The 14422-nt window shown below is 28.1% G+C and overlaps 1 protein-coding gene and 1 further gene across 2 annotated transcripts in view; one reads left to right on the top strand and one right to left on the bottom strand.

Moving 5' to 3' along the window:
• Window positions 1-832: 832 nt before the first annotated feature.
• Window positions 833-14422, bottom strand: part of LOC117167152 (patj homolog) — a 96339-nt gene continuing 82749 nt past the window's right edge. For both annotated transcript variants that reach the window (XM_033351876.1, XM_033351884.1), the window contains exon 17: window positions 833-1560. In XM_033351876.1, coding sequence (XP_033207767.1) covers window positions 1132-1560 — 429 coding nt within the window. In that variant the 3' untranslated portion in view covers window positions 833-1131. The remainder of the gene's footprint in view (window positions 1561-14422) is intronic.
• LOC117181751 lies at window positions 1909-2067 on the top strand.

The following is a 14422-nucleotide window of genomic DNA, read 5'->3' as shown; positions in this document are numbered from 1 at the left end:
TTCTAAGTTTGACTTACAATTTGACTTACGAATTGAAATTTTTTAACTGAAACAATTACAATTTTAACGTTCAAAGTTTAGTTATGAAGTTTAGCAATTGTTAGTTTTCTTAATTGAAAATTTTCAAATTAAATGATTTAAAAATGGAATATTTTAAACTGAAATAATGTTTGGAACTTAATAAATGCTTTCGATTACAATTATATTATTTCGTAGTTATTTTTAAATAAAAAATAGTTTATAAAGTTGCAATCAGGCCTTTACATTTGTTTTACTAAAAGACTTTCTAATTGAAACAGTTTAATTTTTGACGTTAAAATCTGGAAATTCTAAATTTTTGATCTGATTCTGATCGCTTCTAATTAGTAATTATTAAAGACTTTAAACTGCATTTTAAAATTCTTTACATTAAAATACACGATTAAAAACGAAAAATCGAAATGTTTGTAATGAAAGTTGGACAGATTTTTTATTCTAAAATTTTTGTAAAATCCTGGCCAAAAAATAAATTCACTGTCATTTCTTGGTTTTTCGCGGTTTCATAAAATTCCCGAATTTTTAAGCTTTGTCCTGCTCCCGATTACTTTTATATCCCGATTGACAATTCAAAAAAACACAATTCACCATTTTTTGTTCAAAATTTCAATACTGAGGATATTTTGGAGAAACTAGATGCAGATTTCTACATCTAAAAGCAGTTTTTTTCCAGTTTTCTTTCGCTTAGAAGATGAAAAATGTCGCAAAGATCCCTGAAAACACTCAAAGATTATTTAACACTGCGAGTAAATTACTTTTAACGTGTTATTAAATTCATATGAAAATAAAACAGTGCTACCATTAACTAAATCTCTTTATTGCTCTAAACTCGTATCTTAATCTCTTTACAAGTACACTTTGTAGCTAAAAATGAGCCCTTTCACGAAACTCGTGCAATTAAAATCTCACATCTCCACTCTGCCTTGATTAAGTCTCCGGTAAAGAAGAACCCCATCTCGTGGAATCGAAACCCTCGAAATATAAGACTGATAGTGAGGGAGTGAGTGAGTGTAAAAAGGAAAACTCGAGAGGGAAATCTCGATTTTTGGTCCACGAGGAAGGATCGAGGGCCGAAGTTGGGCTTGTTCGATTGATTCAAAAGCTTTCAGATTTGACGAGGCTGTGTTGGAGCTGTAGGCCTTCGATCAGGTCCAGGCGGGGTGGTGGTTGGACAACGTTGATCTTCCTCTCTCGAAAATACTCGCACCTCTGCTTCTGACTGTCGATCACGGGCAGTCGACTCGCCCTCGGACTCCTACCGCTTATTTCGGAGATATCATCCTGATCGCTCGCCTGAGCGATGCTGTCAGGAATCGGCAGCGGTTTCGCTACCCCGATCCTCACCACACCCTTCGGGGCTCCCTTCAACGCCTGCACGGCTTGGTCCAGGGTTGCATTTTCTAATGTGATGTCGTTGACGAAGAGGAGACGGTCGCCGGGAATCAACTGACCGTCTACTTGAGCCACTCCGCCCGGCACTAGGGATCTTATTACTATCACAGTTTCGTTGGGATTCATCGGATCCTGGAAAGAAGAATTTGTTACAGTATACAAAATAGCAGATTGTTAATATCAGGGATCGCAGAGCAAAGGAGCTCAAACCTAGCAAACACAATCTGTAACTGTTCCAAATCAAAAAAGGAACTGTGTTCTATAACAGTTGTTACAAGATGATGACAGAACTGTTCTAGAACAAAAAGGTGACACAGTTCTAGAACACTGTGACAAAATTGTGACAACTGTTCTCGAACTATGTGACAGTACTGTTTTGTAACATTTGCTATGGAATTGTTCTAGAACAAACTGACCATAGACGCTCTATAATATTTGTTTCAAGTTTATTTTAGAACTGTGCCGTATCAGTGTTATATCAAAGTTCTAGAACCCTGTTACAAGTATGTTCTAGAAAAAATTAAGAACAAAGATCATTTCGCTAACAGAATGGTTAAGCTGACCCTTGCGAATATCCCTAATGTGGATATCTCGGACGTACAATTTTTGTTAGTCGGGACTGCGTACGCGCTATCCCGGATCAAAATATATCCATGGGGATATCAAAATTTTCGCCACACAGGATATTCTGACGGATTATCCCTGGAATAACCCTGAACATAAATAGGGTCAAATCGATTATCCTGGGATATCCTATTGCTGTGAGGAGTACATAACACTGTTCCATATTTGTCCTACATTTTTTACAATGCAGCCTACTAAAGTTCTAGAATTGTTACAGATCGGTTGTTCTTTGTTATACAACATTTGTAATTGAGTTCTAGAATTGTCCTAGACATGTTACAGATGGGTTGTTACAGCGTTCTAGAACTGTTATAGAATTATTATAGAACTGTTAAAGAATTGTCCTAGATTTTTTACAATGCAGCCTACTAAAGTTCTAGAATTGTTGCAGATCGGTTGTCACAGCGTTCTATATATGTTAAATATTTGCTATACAACATTTGTAATTGTGTTCTAGAATTATTCTAGAAATGTTACAGATCGGTTGTCACAGCGTTCTAAAACTGTTATAGAATTGTTATAAGCTGTTAAAGAATTGTCCTAGATTTTTTACAATTCAGCCTACTAAAGTTCTAGAATTATTATAGATCGGTTGTCACAGCGTTCTAGAACTGTTACAGAATTTTTCTAGCGTATGGGGGATGACATAGTTAATCGCATATTCGTAACCTGTTACTAACCTGTTCTAGAACACGTTCTTTTATGTTCTAGAACAGTTGCAAATCCTGTCTGTAACCATGTTTTTTGTTGAGAAAAAGGGAAAATAGGGTAATTTTCTCACGAAAAAGGGGAAAGATTAAACATTTATTTTTACATTTCGAAAGAAATAAGCAAACTTTTTATAGGGAATGTTATATTTTTAAATAGTATCAAAATTTTCACGGTGATATAAAATGGTCCCAGAATATATAAAATAATAAATATGATCAAACGAGTTGAAGGGTCCACGGTCTAAACCTGTTAACTGATATGTCAGAAATTTTATGCAGCGAAGGAAAATCATGGTTATTTTTGCAATTTTCAATATTTTTTCAATTTTAAAATGGTTTTTTGTACATTTACTATAGAAATATAATGCACGTTAGTTTTATAACATTTTAATCAAAATGGAACGTTATATGACAAATGAAAGCTATTCATACGTTATCTATAAGGCGTACAGCGGTTTAAACCTGTTATATGCAGTGTTCTACCGCTGGATTTCTATTGTTTCTCCCGGGCTTGCATGTTTCTGCGTTGTTTTTCAAGCTGCGGGCAAGAATTATATGTCAAAATGTTTGGAATAGCAAGCCGATCAAAGATAACGTTAAAGTAGCCACAAAAAACTTTAAACACACCCCTGAGACGCCAAACGCAGTTAGCAGGTTTAGATCGCGGACCTATGCTCTAGATATCAAAACGCCATTTTCGAAAATACGTTAAAAAAACTAAACGCAATTTTGCCATTTTGCTTGCGGGATGTTAAATGCATATAAAAAATGTTCCATAAAATACAAAAAATTCAATTTCGAAAAAAATGTCAGTTAACAGGTTTAGACCGCGGAGAATTTAGTTAAATATACCATTTTTATATGTTTAACATCGTTCTCATAAATATTTCTTTAGAAGATTTGTAATTTCTCCCTTGATATAATTAATACTTTCAATGTCAACTTGAAACTAAACTACAACACTACTCCAACTAAAGGGAAAAAATTAGACATCGGTTAATATCTTCTGTTCTCTTTTTTAAATTTTAAATTGTCAAAATTCAACAACAAATATTTTCCTTATTTAGAATTTTCTGAATATGTAAAAAAATGTGTTTTTTGGATTCATTCGAACCTGAAATTTCTTCAGTTTGAACCAAAGAACCAAGCTTTTATTTTGCATTCATGGAAAACATTTTTTTCTCGATGCTGATGAAATTTTAAAATTTTAGCAAAAAAATATGAAATCCCAAAAATCTTAAATCACGACAAAAGTTTTTTTTTAACGAAAAATCAAAACGATCAAATTTCTCTTTAGTTCTAACTGAATAAATTTCAGGTTCAAAATATTCAATATTTTTTTCATGTGTTCATAACTCAATAAAAAAACATGTTTTTGCAAATTTTCAAAAAAATTATCGAGTCAAACATTTATTTTTAAATTTCTTAATTTTTGAACCAATAGGAAATACTTTTGAAATTGAAATCTTTAAACTTCACTGATTGCAATTAATTTTTTTCACATCAGTCGAATGCCAACCCTACTCTTCAATGCTCTTAAACCTAAATAAAAATTGTTCGAGTTAGAACATTTAACACTGACGATGATGGATTTGGAGTATTCCATTTTTAATTACACTTGAAACGTGTATCTTATTTATGAATAAATAATTTATTTAAGTGTTATTGGTATGGAAGCTTCTAATGTGTCCCCTAAGGGTTTACATTTTTCTTACACCTTCTCTATTCCTTTACACACCCTCCACACACTTACTTGGTGGTAGAAGGGGGACCTACAGTTTAAGGTGGGTTCCAAACTACCAAGAGCAACAGCTTTAAGTACTTAGAGAACTTTTTTCTCTAAAGGTACCGGTCCCAAGACTCTCCAGAGATGAACAACTCCCTTGCTAGGCTAGTGTTCACCGCATGGGCCGCCAAGGCTCTTCCAGAGTGCGAGGCGGGAGTCGAAACAACAAGCAGACGGAGTGGGTCCAAAGCCTACGCTTTAGCCCCCACGACCATCGTCCCACTTTCATTTAAGTATTATAATTAATTTAATTATTATTTAATAATGCGTGCACTTCATTGTTTCATAAAATTTTCCACTTAATTCAAATATTGTATTTTTAAATATCGTATATTTAAAGAGAAAAGGGGAAGTTTGTTAAAAATATGGGAATTTCAAGAAAAAAGGGTAAACTAAGAAAAAAGTGGGAAGAATCACCCTTTAATAACTTCAATTAGAAAATTAAATGGTATTTTTAAACAGAAATCAACATGAAGACTCCCAATTTTGAACAATTTTAGGTTATGTTGGCTTTGTACACTGCAAATTGCGGTTCTTATTTCGCCATCATTATTGGGCAAAATATTTGGGGTCTATTTTCAATATAAAAATTATTATATTTCAAAGATTTAAAATTTTTCAGCAATTATTCAACTTTTTCATTCTTGTCAGCTTTCCTTAAAAGAAATGGAAAATTAGACAAATTAAATAGACTAATTCGACTAATAAAACTATGTTGTTGAACATTCGTTTTTGTGTGTGTGAAATTAGTTTTTTTTTTATCTGAAAATTAAACTTTTCTATTTTTTGATGAAAATTGAATATTTTGCTTTAAAAATTCATGTATTTTATTGAAAATTCGACTTTTTTGTATGAAATAATTTTTTTAACTGAAGATTAAACTATTCTATTTTTGGTTAAATATTGATCATTTTTAGTTGAAAATTCATGTCTTTTATTATAAATTCCTCCTTTTTGGTAGAAAAGTAATCTTCTTGGCTGAAAATTTAATATTTTTTTTAAATTTCAACTGTTCAACATTTTTTTTCTATTGGGTGAAAAATCATTCTAAGCTGAAAAATCAACTCATGTTGCAAAGTAACCTTTCTTTGGTTGAATGCAACTGATTTTTATAAAAAACGAAAATCTTCTTTGTTTGAAATGTCAATTACTACATTCTTCGTACAGAATTTATCTTTTTTGGAATGAAAATTTGATTGCTTCGTTAAAAGTTAAACTCTTTTGTTAAAAATTAATTTTTTTGTTGAAGATTCACCATTCTAATTGAATATTTCTCTACTAGGCTGAAAAATAAGCTATTTTGTTGAAAATTATTTTTTTTTGTTTGGTTGAAAATTGATTTTTTCTAATTGAAAAATTAACTATTCCTGCTGAAACTTTAACTCTTTTATTGATTTTTTATTGACTTTTTTAAAATTAAAAATATAACTATTCTAGTTGGATATTCCAGCATTTTAGTTCAATTCTATTTGTATATTCGCCATTTTAGTAGACAAATTTATCGATTTGCTTGAAAATTGAAATTTTTTGGTTGAAAATTTGTCTTTTTAGTTAAAAAATCAACTATTTCGTTAAAAATTAATGTATTTTGTTGGAAAATTGTCTTTTTGATAGAAAATAAAACAATTTGTTTGAAAGTTAAAATCTTTTCTTAAAAATTAGTATTTTTGTTTTAAAATTCACTTATTTCAATTGAAGATTTATCATTCTAGTTGAAAATGCATAGCTTTGGTTGAAAATGATCTTTCTCATTTGAAAATTAAACTATTTTGTTGAGATTGCATGTATTTTATTGAAAAATCTTCTTTTGGTAGAAAATTAATCTTGTAGGTTGAAAATTTTTATAATAATTAGAATAATTAGACTTTAAAGTTTTATAATTTTTTAATCATTGTAGATTACATTAGCATTTAACATCATAAATTAGTATTAAAAAAAATCATTGTAGTTTGAACAAGGTTTTCAATTTTTGAAGAGTTTCAGATTACATTTACGTTCTTCACAAAAAAGTCGGTTACTTTAAATTAAAAAATTTTAAAAAAGAGATTCCAAAGAACGCAAAGAACATTTCAAACTAACATGTTTAGATTATGCTCTCAATTTACATCAGAAATCTGTTATTATTTACAATGTTAGTGTTTGTCTGCGGAAATTGATACTTTTGAACAAAAATGCAACGGTTGCTTGTTTTTTTTTTTTAATTAAAAAAGCAACTGTTTGTTTGAAAATTAATTAGAAAAAATAAAACATACGGAAAAAAATTTAAAAATTGATAAGCCTATTTTTAATTCTAGTTATACCAGAGTTATCCTAATGTACCTGTGTCGATAAAATAGAATTGGGGAAAAATGTTTCATTCCTTGCACATTTAAAACTTCAGATACCTGCTGAACTTAATTATTTATGCGATTTTAAATATTATATCTCGTTTTTTTGTTGGTAAAAAGATTCTTTGTGACTTTTCCACATTAAACTGATGTACTTGCTTGGATTTGGTGTTATTTGATTTGATATTTATTAACGGTAAACACGTTCTTTACAAAACCATAATATTGTAGGTTTGTACACAGACTTTTATTATAATAATTTATTGTGAACAAGTAATCATATACTCTAATTTCAATATTTACATCACGATAAGATAATGTAACATTCAACGTTTATTATTTCCGTATCAGGTGAGAGATTTAAACGAATTAAGAATCAAGTTAAGCGATTAGAGACGATTATAGAAATTTAAAAAAAAACGGCCATACTCATCTCACATGAATATTCGTGCTGCAGATAAATTAAATGCTACAAATGTTGTGAGGTATATGACAAAAGCACCAGAGTACTGATCGAGCAACTAGTGGAGCAGTATTAGAAGAAAAACGAGCACAGGGTGTCTAATCAAAAACTGGAAAAAAATCCCAGTTGCAGGTTTTTTTCTAAGTATAATTTTTCATGGTGTGGGGCCATTCAAATATTTTACATTCAAAAAAATGACAAAGTATAATAGAAGATATTTTTAAATATATTAGCAGCATCGATTAAGGCGAAGACCCTAGTTAGTGACACTATTAGCATTCAATAGTTGAAAATTTAGCTTTTCACTGTTGGAGACGCTTCAATCACGAGTTTTTTTTGTAATTATAAATAAAGTAGTTGTTTCTTAATACTAAAAGCATAATGGCAACAATATCTGCATCACTTAATAATAATTATTATTGATGTTTTGTGTGCTTCATACAAGTGGAAGCGTTAGTGACACCTGTGATGCACTTCTTTAAAAATTATTCACGGTACATATTTTTATGGAATTTAATATTAAAGCATGCTACTTTTTACCAAGCCTTCATTTACATATAAACTTCAACTAAACTTTTTAATGAATTAATTAATTAATCCAGAGTGTCACTCACTGGGGTCTCCGCCTTGATTAAATAATAAAATAATACTAAAAACATAATTAATCATTTCTTGAATTTTTCTTTAAACTTCATGGATTTGAATAATAATTCAAACAAATTTGTACTTTTACGTGTACTTAGAATTCAGTGTATAGTAAGGTAAAAATAATATGGGTACTATATTAAACTCAATTTAAACCGCTTCAAATTCCTAACTTTACAAGTATAAATTTGACATTTTCACAAAGATAGATGAATTTTTAACCAAATAGTTCAATTTTCTTACCCAAAAAATTTATGTTCTAATAAAAAGACGATTTTTCGACAAAATACATGAAATATGAACCAAATAGTTGAATTTTCAACTGAAAAAGATCAATTTTCAAATAAATAGTTGAATTATGAACTATAAAAATACCATTTTAAAAAAAGGAATAGTTAAAATTTTAGTCAAAAAAAAAATTTCCACATAACAAAAATGTCATCCAAAGCGATGAATTTTGAACTAAAATGATCAATCTTCTATTCAAACAGATGAATTTTAAACCAAAAATACTATAACTTTCAACCAAGTAGTTTTATTTTCAACCAAAACGATGAATTAAAAAAAAAAAAGATTAATTTTTTATAAAAAAGAAGATTTTTCAACCAATAAGTTAACTTTTGAACGAAAAAATGTCAATTTTCAACCAAAAACGGAAGTTACATTTTTATTTAAACGAATTTATGTTCAAGCAAGTTACTGTTCCAATTAAAAAAAAAAATCATCATTTTCAATTTAAAAAAATCAATAAAATAGCTGTCTCAACTGAAATAGTTAATTTTTCAGTTAGAAAAAATCAATTTTCAACAAAACAAAAAACGAACTTTAAAAAAAAGAGCTGATTTTCAAACAAAGAGATACATTTTCTATTTAAAATGATGAATCTTCAACCAAATTTTTATTACAAAAAATATATATGTTCTTTACAAAAAACTAAGTAATTGGGATTTGAATCAAAAAAGATTTTATCTTTTAAAAAACAGATAATTCACCCACAAAGACGGATCTTCAAAAATAACATGAATAATCAATATTTAATTAATATATCAAATTCATATTATAACAAATTTGTTGTTTTTCATAGTATATAATATCTGAAATAAAGAAAAACAAGGATAATAATTTTGTTAATTTTGAGGAAAATTGATATTGAAAATGTTGAATCTTCAACCAAACCTATGCATTTTTATTTAAATAGTTCGATTTTCAACCAGAGAGTAGAATTTGCCACCAAGAAGATTAGTTTTCTATTGACAATAGATGAATTTGCAATAAAATACATGATTTTCAATCAAGGAGATTAACTTTCTACCAACAATAGATGAATTTTTAAACAGATACTTCAATTTTCAACTAAAAGTGATCAATTTCCCCTGAAATTTCCAACTTGCAGGTCTTGAGTTCTAAAGAATCCAGTAATATGAATTCATTTTGCAAGTGGAGCTGCGATGGAATATTTGAACAAAATGTGTTTAAGGACAAATGGACTAATGCAGATGACAGCATCAAGGCTTCAAATTTTCACAAAAATACACCGGAAATCGTCAAGGAAATTGACTATACCTATTAAAGAACAAGAGAACCAATTTGCTCCTTTTATAACGATTGTAGACGGAAAGGAAGTCACCGTTTCATGTACATTTGCCTTCACGATGATTAATGGTAAAGAATGCGACTTAACCACGCCTACTACATCCACTCTACGTTACGTACTTGTTGAAAATTCGTCTTTTTGGTAGAAATTTAATCTTTTTTTTGTTGAGAATTAACTTTCTTGTCGGAACCAATTTTCTAGGGAAAATTGAATAATGTTTCACGAAAATGGGAGAATAATAGGTGAATTAAAAGAAATTAATTTTCAACCCAAAGACGATTTTTTAACAAAAGAGTTAATTTTGCAAATTAAAAATTCGGATTTTTTTAGAAAATATATGACTTTTAAAACCGAAAAAAGAATTTTTAATTTAATACTTAAATTTGCAAACCATAGTTGAACTTTTAAGCGAAAGAGACAAAGTTTTAACCGAATAATTAAATTTGCAAACCTTACACAAATGAATGTTGAAACGAAAAAGACGAATTATCAAACAAGGAAGATTTTGCAGGCAAGAAAGAATAACTAATTAACCAAAAAGTTGAATTTTAAAGCCAAAACGACGAATTTGTAAACAAACAGAATTAAATGCAACCACAAACAGTTGCCTTTTTAAAGAAATATTTTTAATCAAGAAAGAACTTTTCTAACAAAAACGACGACTTTAAAAAAAATAGTTTCATTTTCAACCAAATAGTTATATTTTTAACAATAAAATAATTATTTATTAATCAAGCAGTTGAATTTACAATATAATAATAGTTTAACTTTCGAGCAAAAAGGTCGAATTTTCTAAAAAAAAATTAGCATTTTTAACGAAATAATTGAATTTTCAACCTACAAATATGAATATTTAACCAAATGGTCAAATTTTTTAATAAAAAAGATAACTTGAACAAAAAAATGCATTTTAAACCAAATAGTTGAATTCTTAAGCCAAAGAATTGAATTTTTTAGCCAAATATTTAAATATTTAACAAAGAAATTCGACTGTCAACCAGGATGTTGAATTTTTAATTAAATAGATTAATTGTCTACGAAAAAGAAGAATTTACAACAAAAAAGATCAACTTTCCACCATATTGTTGAACTTGAAACTAGAAAAGATCAATTTTGAATCAATAATGCAATAGTAAGATTTTCATTCTAAAAAATGAATTTTGAACCAAGCATTTGCAATTTAGAAACAAATAGTTAAACTTTCAAGAATTTTCTACAGAAGAGCTAAATTTTCAACCAAGAAAAATTTGTAATCGAAAAAGAAAAAAATTAACGAAATTACTGAATTTTCAAGACAAAAAGACGAATTTTCAGCACCAAATTATGATTTTTCAACACGAAAGTAAATTTTAAATAAATTAGTTGAAATTTCCATAAAAATATGATTTTTCAAACAAAATTGAAAATTTGAAAAAAATTGAAAAATTGAATTTTGTATCAAACTATTAAATTACATGGTAAAGAGATGAATTTCATATAAAACAGTTAAACCTTTTATTAAATCCTGACTATGCCACTGTTTCAACCAAATAGTTGAGTTTTCAACTAAAGATCAATTTTCAACCGGAAAAAAAAGGAATTTCCAATAAAAGGAAAAAATAGGGTTATAATATATCAATCAAAAGAAATTAATTTTCAAATTAAAGACGAATTAAAAAAAGAAAAAGAAATGAGATGATTTATTAACAAAATATTCAGATTTTCAATAAAATAATTTAATTTTCAGCAAAATAGATGAATTTTCGACCTATAAAGATTAATTCAACCAAATAGTTAGATTTTCAACAACAAAATAATTATTTATTAATCAAGCAAAGAGAAAATTATAATGCTCGGTCTTTGTATTTCTCTCAGATTTGTGCGCAGACTTTTTTTAATTGAAGGTCAAAAAAACGACAAATGGAAGTTGGTGATTGTGAATTCTCTTTTGTTAAAGCTCCTTCGGCTTTAACGAAGACATTCCCATCACGTATCTCGATTTTGTCTAAAATGTGAACGTTTCTGCACTATATGAAACACTATTATATCAACTGTATATTATATTTATTTCTGCACCTCGGATTGGTATTGCTTATTCAGATATTGAAAAACAAAGTAAAAATTTTATTTTTCATGATTTCTTTAATACTCGCTCCTTATTTTGCACTAATTTTTATGCACAACTACCATGAAAAATGTATCACTTTCATAAATTTATGTTTTTACAATTCATAAAATTTACTGGTATTGAAACATACCTATTTTCATTAGCTTGTTTTTAAAATTGTTTAAAGTGCGCATCGTATAAAAAAACAATTTTGTTATTAAACTTTTTAATGTAACTTGTGTCGTTTTTCCATAAATTTAATTTGTTTATTTTCAATGTTATTTCTTACGCTTTAACCCGAAGATACGCATCCTAGCAAAAGAGGCTCAAAGAAAACGTGCAGATATAATTTAGGCAAAAAATTTTATTAGTTAAAATATTATAGTCGTTTGTGTAGTTTTTTCAAAAAGTTAATTCTTTTTATTTTGAATGCATCCTTATAAAAAGAGTTTATTAGAAATTTGTAGATCTTTTTTGAATGTACACTTTTTAGTCGTTTATGTGTTTCAAACCTTGCATAATTTTTCTAAAGATTTGATTTTTTTGTCAATGTTATTTTTCACTATTAAAACAAAACATACGCATTCTATCAAAAAATGAATAATATCGAATTTGTAGATCTTCTTTGGATGAACAAATTTTTTCCTCTATTTTTTTCGCACCTTGTGTCGTTTTTTACGGATAAAGCATAACTGCAAGTCCTATCAAAAAGTGAATCAAACAAAATTTGCAGATCTTTTTTGGATGCACAATTTTGATCTATTCATTTTTTGTCGTATCTTGCATAGTTTGTCCGAAAAATGTAAATTTTGATTTTTCATTATTTTTTGTGCTATACAAATTTTAATTTCCAATTTTGAGAAAAAATGGAAAAAGTTGTTACGATAATCTTGTAGTGCCTTCAATAAGGAAAGTTGTTCTTTTCTTGTCTTTCTTTCATATCGTGTGTTATTTAGCTTCAAATTTTTATTATTATTATTTTTTTTTAATTTTGTAAGTGCTATAACTCTGGTAATTTTTGTTTTTATCGAAAAAAGTCAGCAGGCTGACTAACGAACTTGGCTTTCAGCTTTCGACCTTTAAAGAGTAATTAAAAGATCTCACAGGCAGACACATTCGTAAAAACCTGTTTTTCGGATTCAAACGGTCTCAAAACGTAGAAATTTGTAAAAAACGGGATGAGGGGGGGGGGGGGGCAAATATTTACACAAATCTAATGTCGTCTCTAATGAGAATGTAAAAAAATGAATTCTCCACGAATAAATACGATTTTTTAACGAAAAATACAATAGTTGAAACTCAAATCAAAAAATATTTCAACCTTTAATTAAAAACAGCTGAATTCAATCAAACAGTTACATTTTTAAGCAAAAAAGATGAATTTTCAAAACAAAAATTCAAATTTGCAGCTAAAAAAAATTCTTCTGTTAAGAAATAAAAAAATTTAACAAATTTGTGGAATTTCCGATTCAAAAATGAAAAATTTTCTACGAAACAGATGAATTTTCAAACACAATTTAGCTTTCAATAAACTAGTTGAATTTATTACAAAGTAGCAGGTCTTCTTCAAGGTAATACATCACCTAATTAAAATTTTTTGAAAAATATGTAATACATTGGAATGAATTAACAAATTTTATTAAAAAATTGTATTGTGTATAAATTTACCTGTCAATTTCTATATTTAAATGAAAAAAACTAGGCATTTCAATTGTACTTTAGACCTTACAAAGGAGCATAATTTGGGAGTGAGCCAAATTCTATAAATTCAGCAATTGTTTGAAGTTTAAAATTTTTTATATTCATGATTGGAAGTGTCCTTTTTTTAATAAAAACACAGAAAAACTTTAAATTTGAAGCCTCAAAACTAAAACAGGCTCGAAATTATATGATATTTACTACATTTAAAAATAAAATTTTAACGACAACAGATACTTATTGTTTGGAAGGACAAACGTGGACTAACGAATGCATTAAAAATAATGTCAATTTTACATGACGCCAATTTTAAAATAGAGAATTTAATGAAAAGTGCGCCAAAGTAAATTGAATTTAAAAATTGAAGAAAGAAAAATTCAATAATTTATATATAAATCATTTTTTATAAAATAGTCTGATACATTTTATTTACATTTAATATTTCAGAATACAAATTGATGGAATTTTTAATAAATTTATCTATGAAAATAGATAAAAAAAAAATAGTAGTATTTTTACGATCTAAAATCGTTATTTTATTAATCTCAAAATCAAAATAGTGATGAAATTGCCATGCATGTTATGACAAACCAGTATTTTGATTGCCTAATTCACAATCCCGTTTGTGTTCATAAATACGAGTTTTGTTATCTCCTACCCGTCTCACCAATATAATCCTTATTGCAACATTTACAATTTATCATATATACTAAACCAGATAAGTTTTCTTTGTTATCTCTGCCTTTATTTTTAAACACAGAAAATTTATTAAGTGTGTGGTTGTTTGTGAAATACACATTAATGTTATATTTTTCTAAACCACTTCTGAGACGCTCAAAAAGACCTTCAATATAAGGAAATGAAACCTTTAGATGATATTTATTATAAGTTTCAATCCATTTTTTATTTTTAGATGAATTATTATAAATGTCATGCATTCTTTCTTTAATGATTTCGTTTACCAGGTGTATACATATGAAAGCGGTATTTTTTCAAGAAAAAAACACATTTATTTCAAGAGAATGATAACAAATATTTTATTCAAAGTATGCGCCCTCGCT

Source organism: Belonocnema kinseyi, chromosome 1, assembly GCF_010883055.1.
Source record: "Belonocnema kinseyi isolate 2016_QV_RU_SX_M_011 chromosome 1, B_treatae_v1, whole genome shotgun sequence".
In the NCBI taxonomy this organism is placed as follows: Eukaryota; Metazoa; Arthropoda; class Insecta; order Hymenoptera; family Cynipidae; genus Belonocnema; species Belonocnema kinseyi.
The sequence above is the reverse complement of the archived record's forward strand: the minus strand, read 5'-3'. Positions and strand labels throughout refer to the sequence as shown.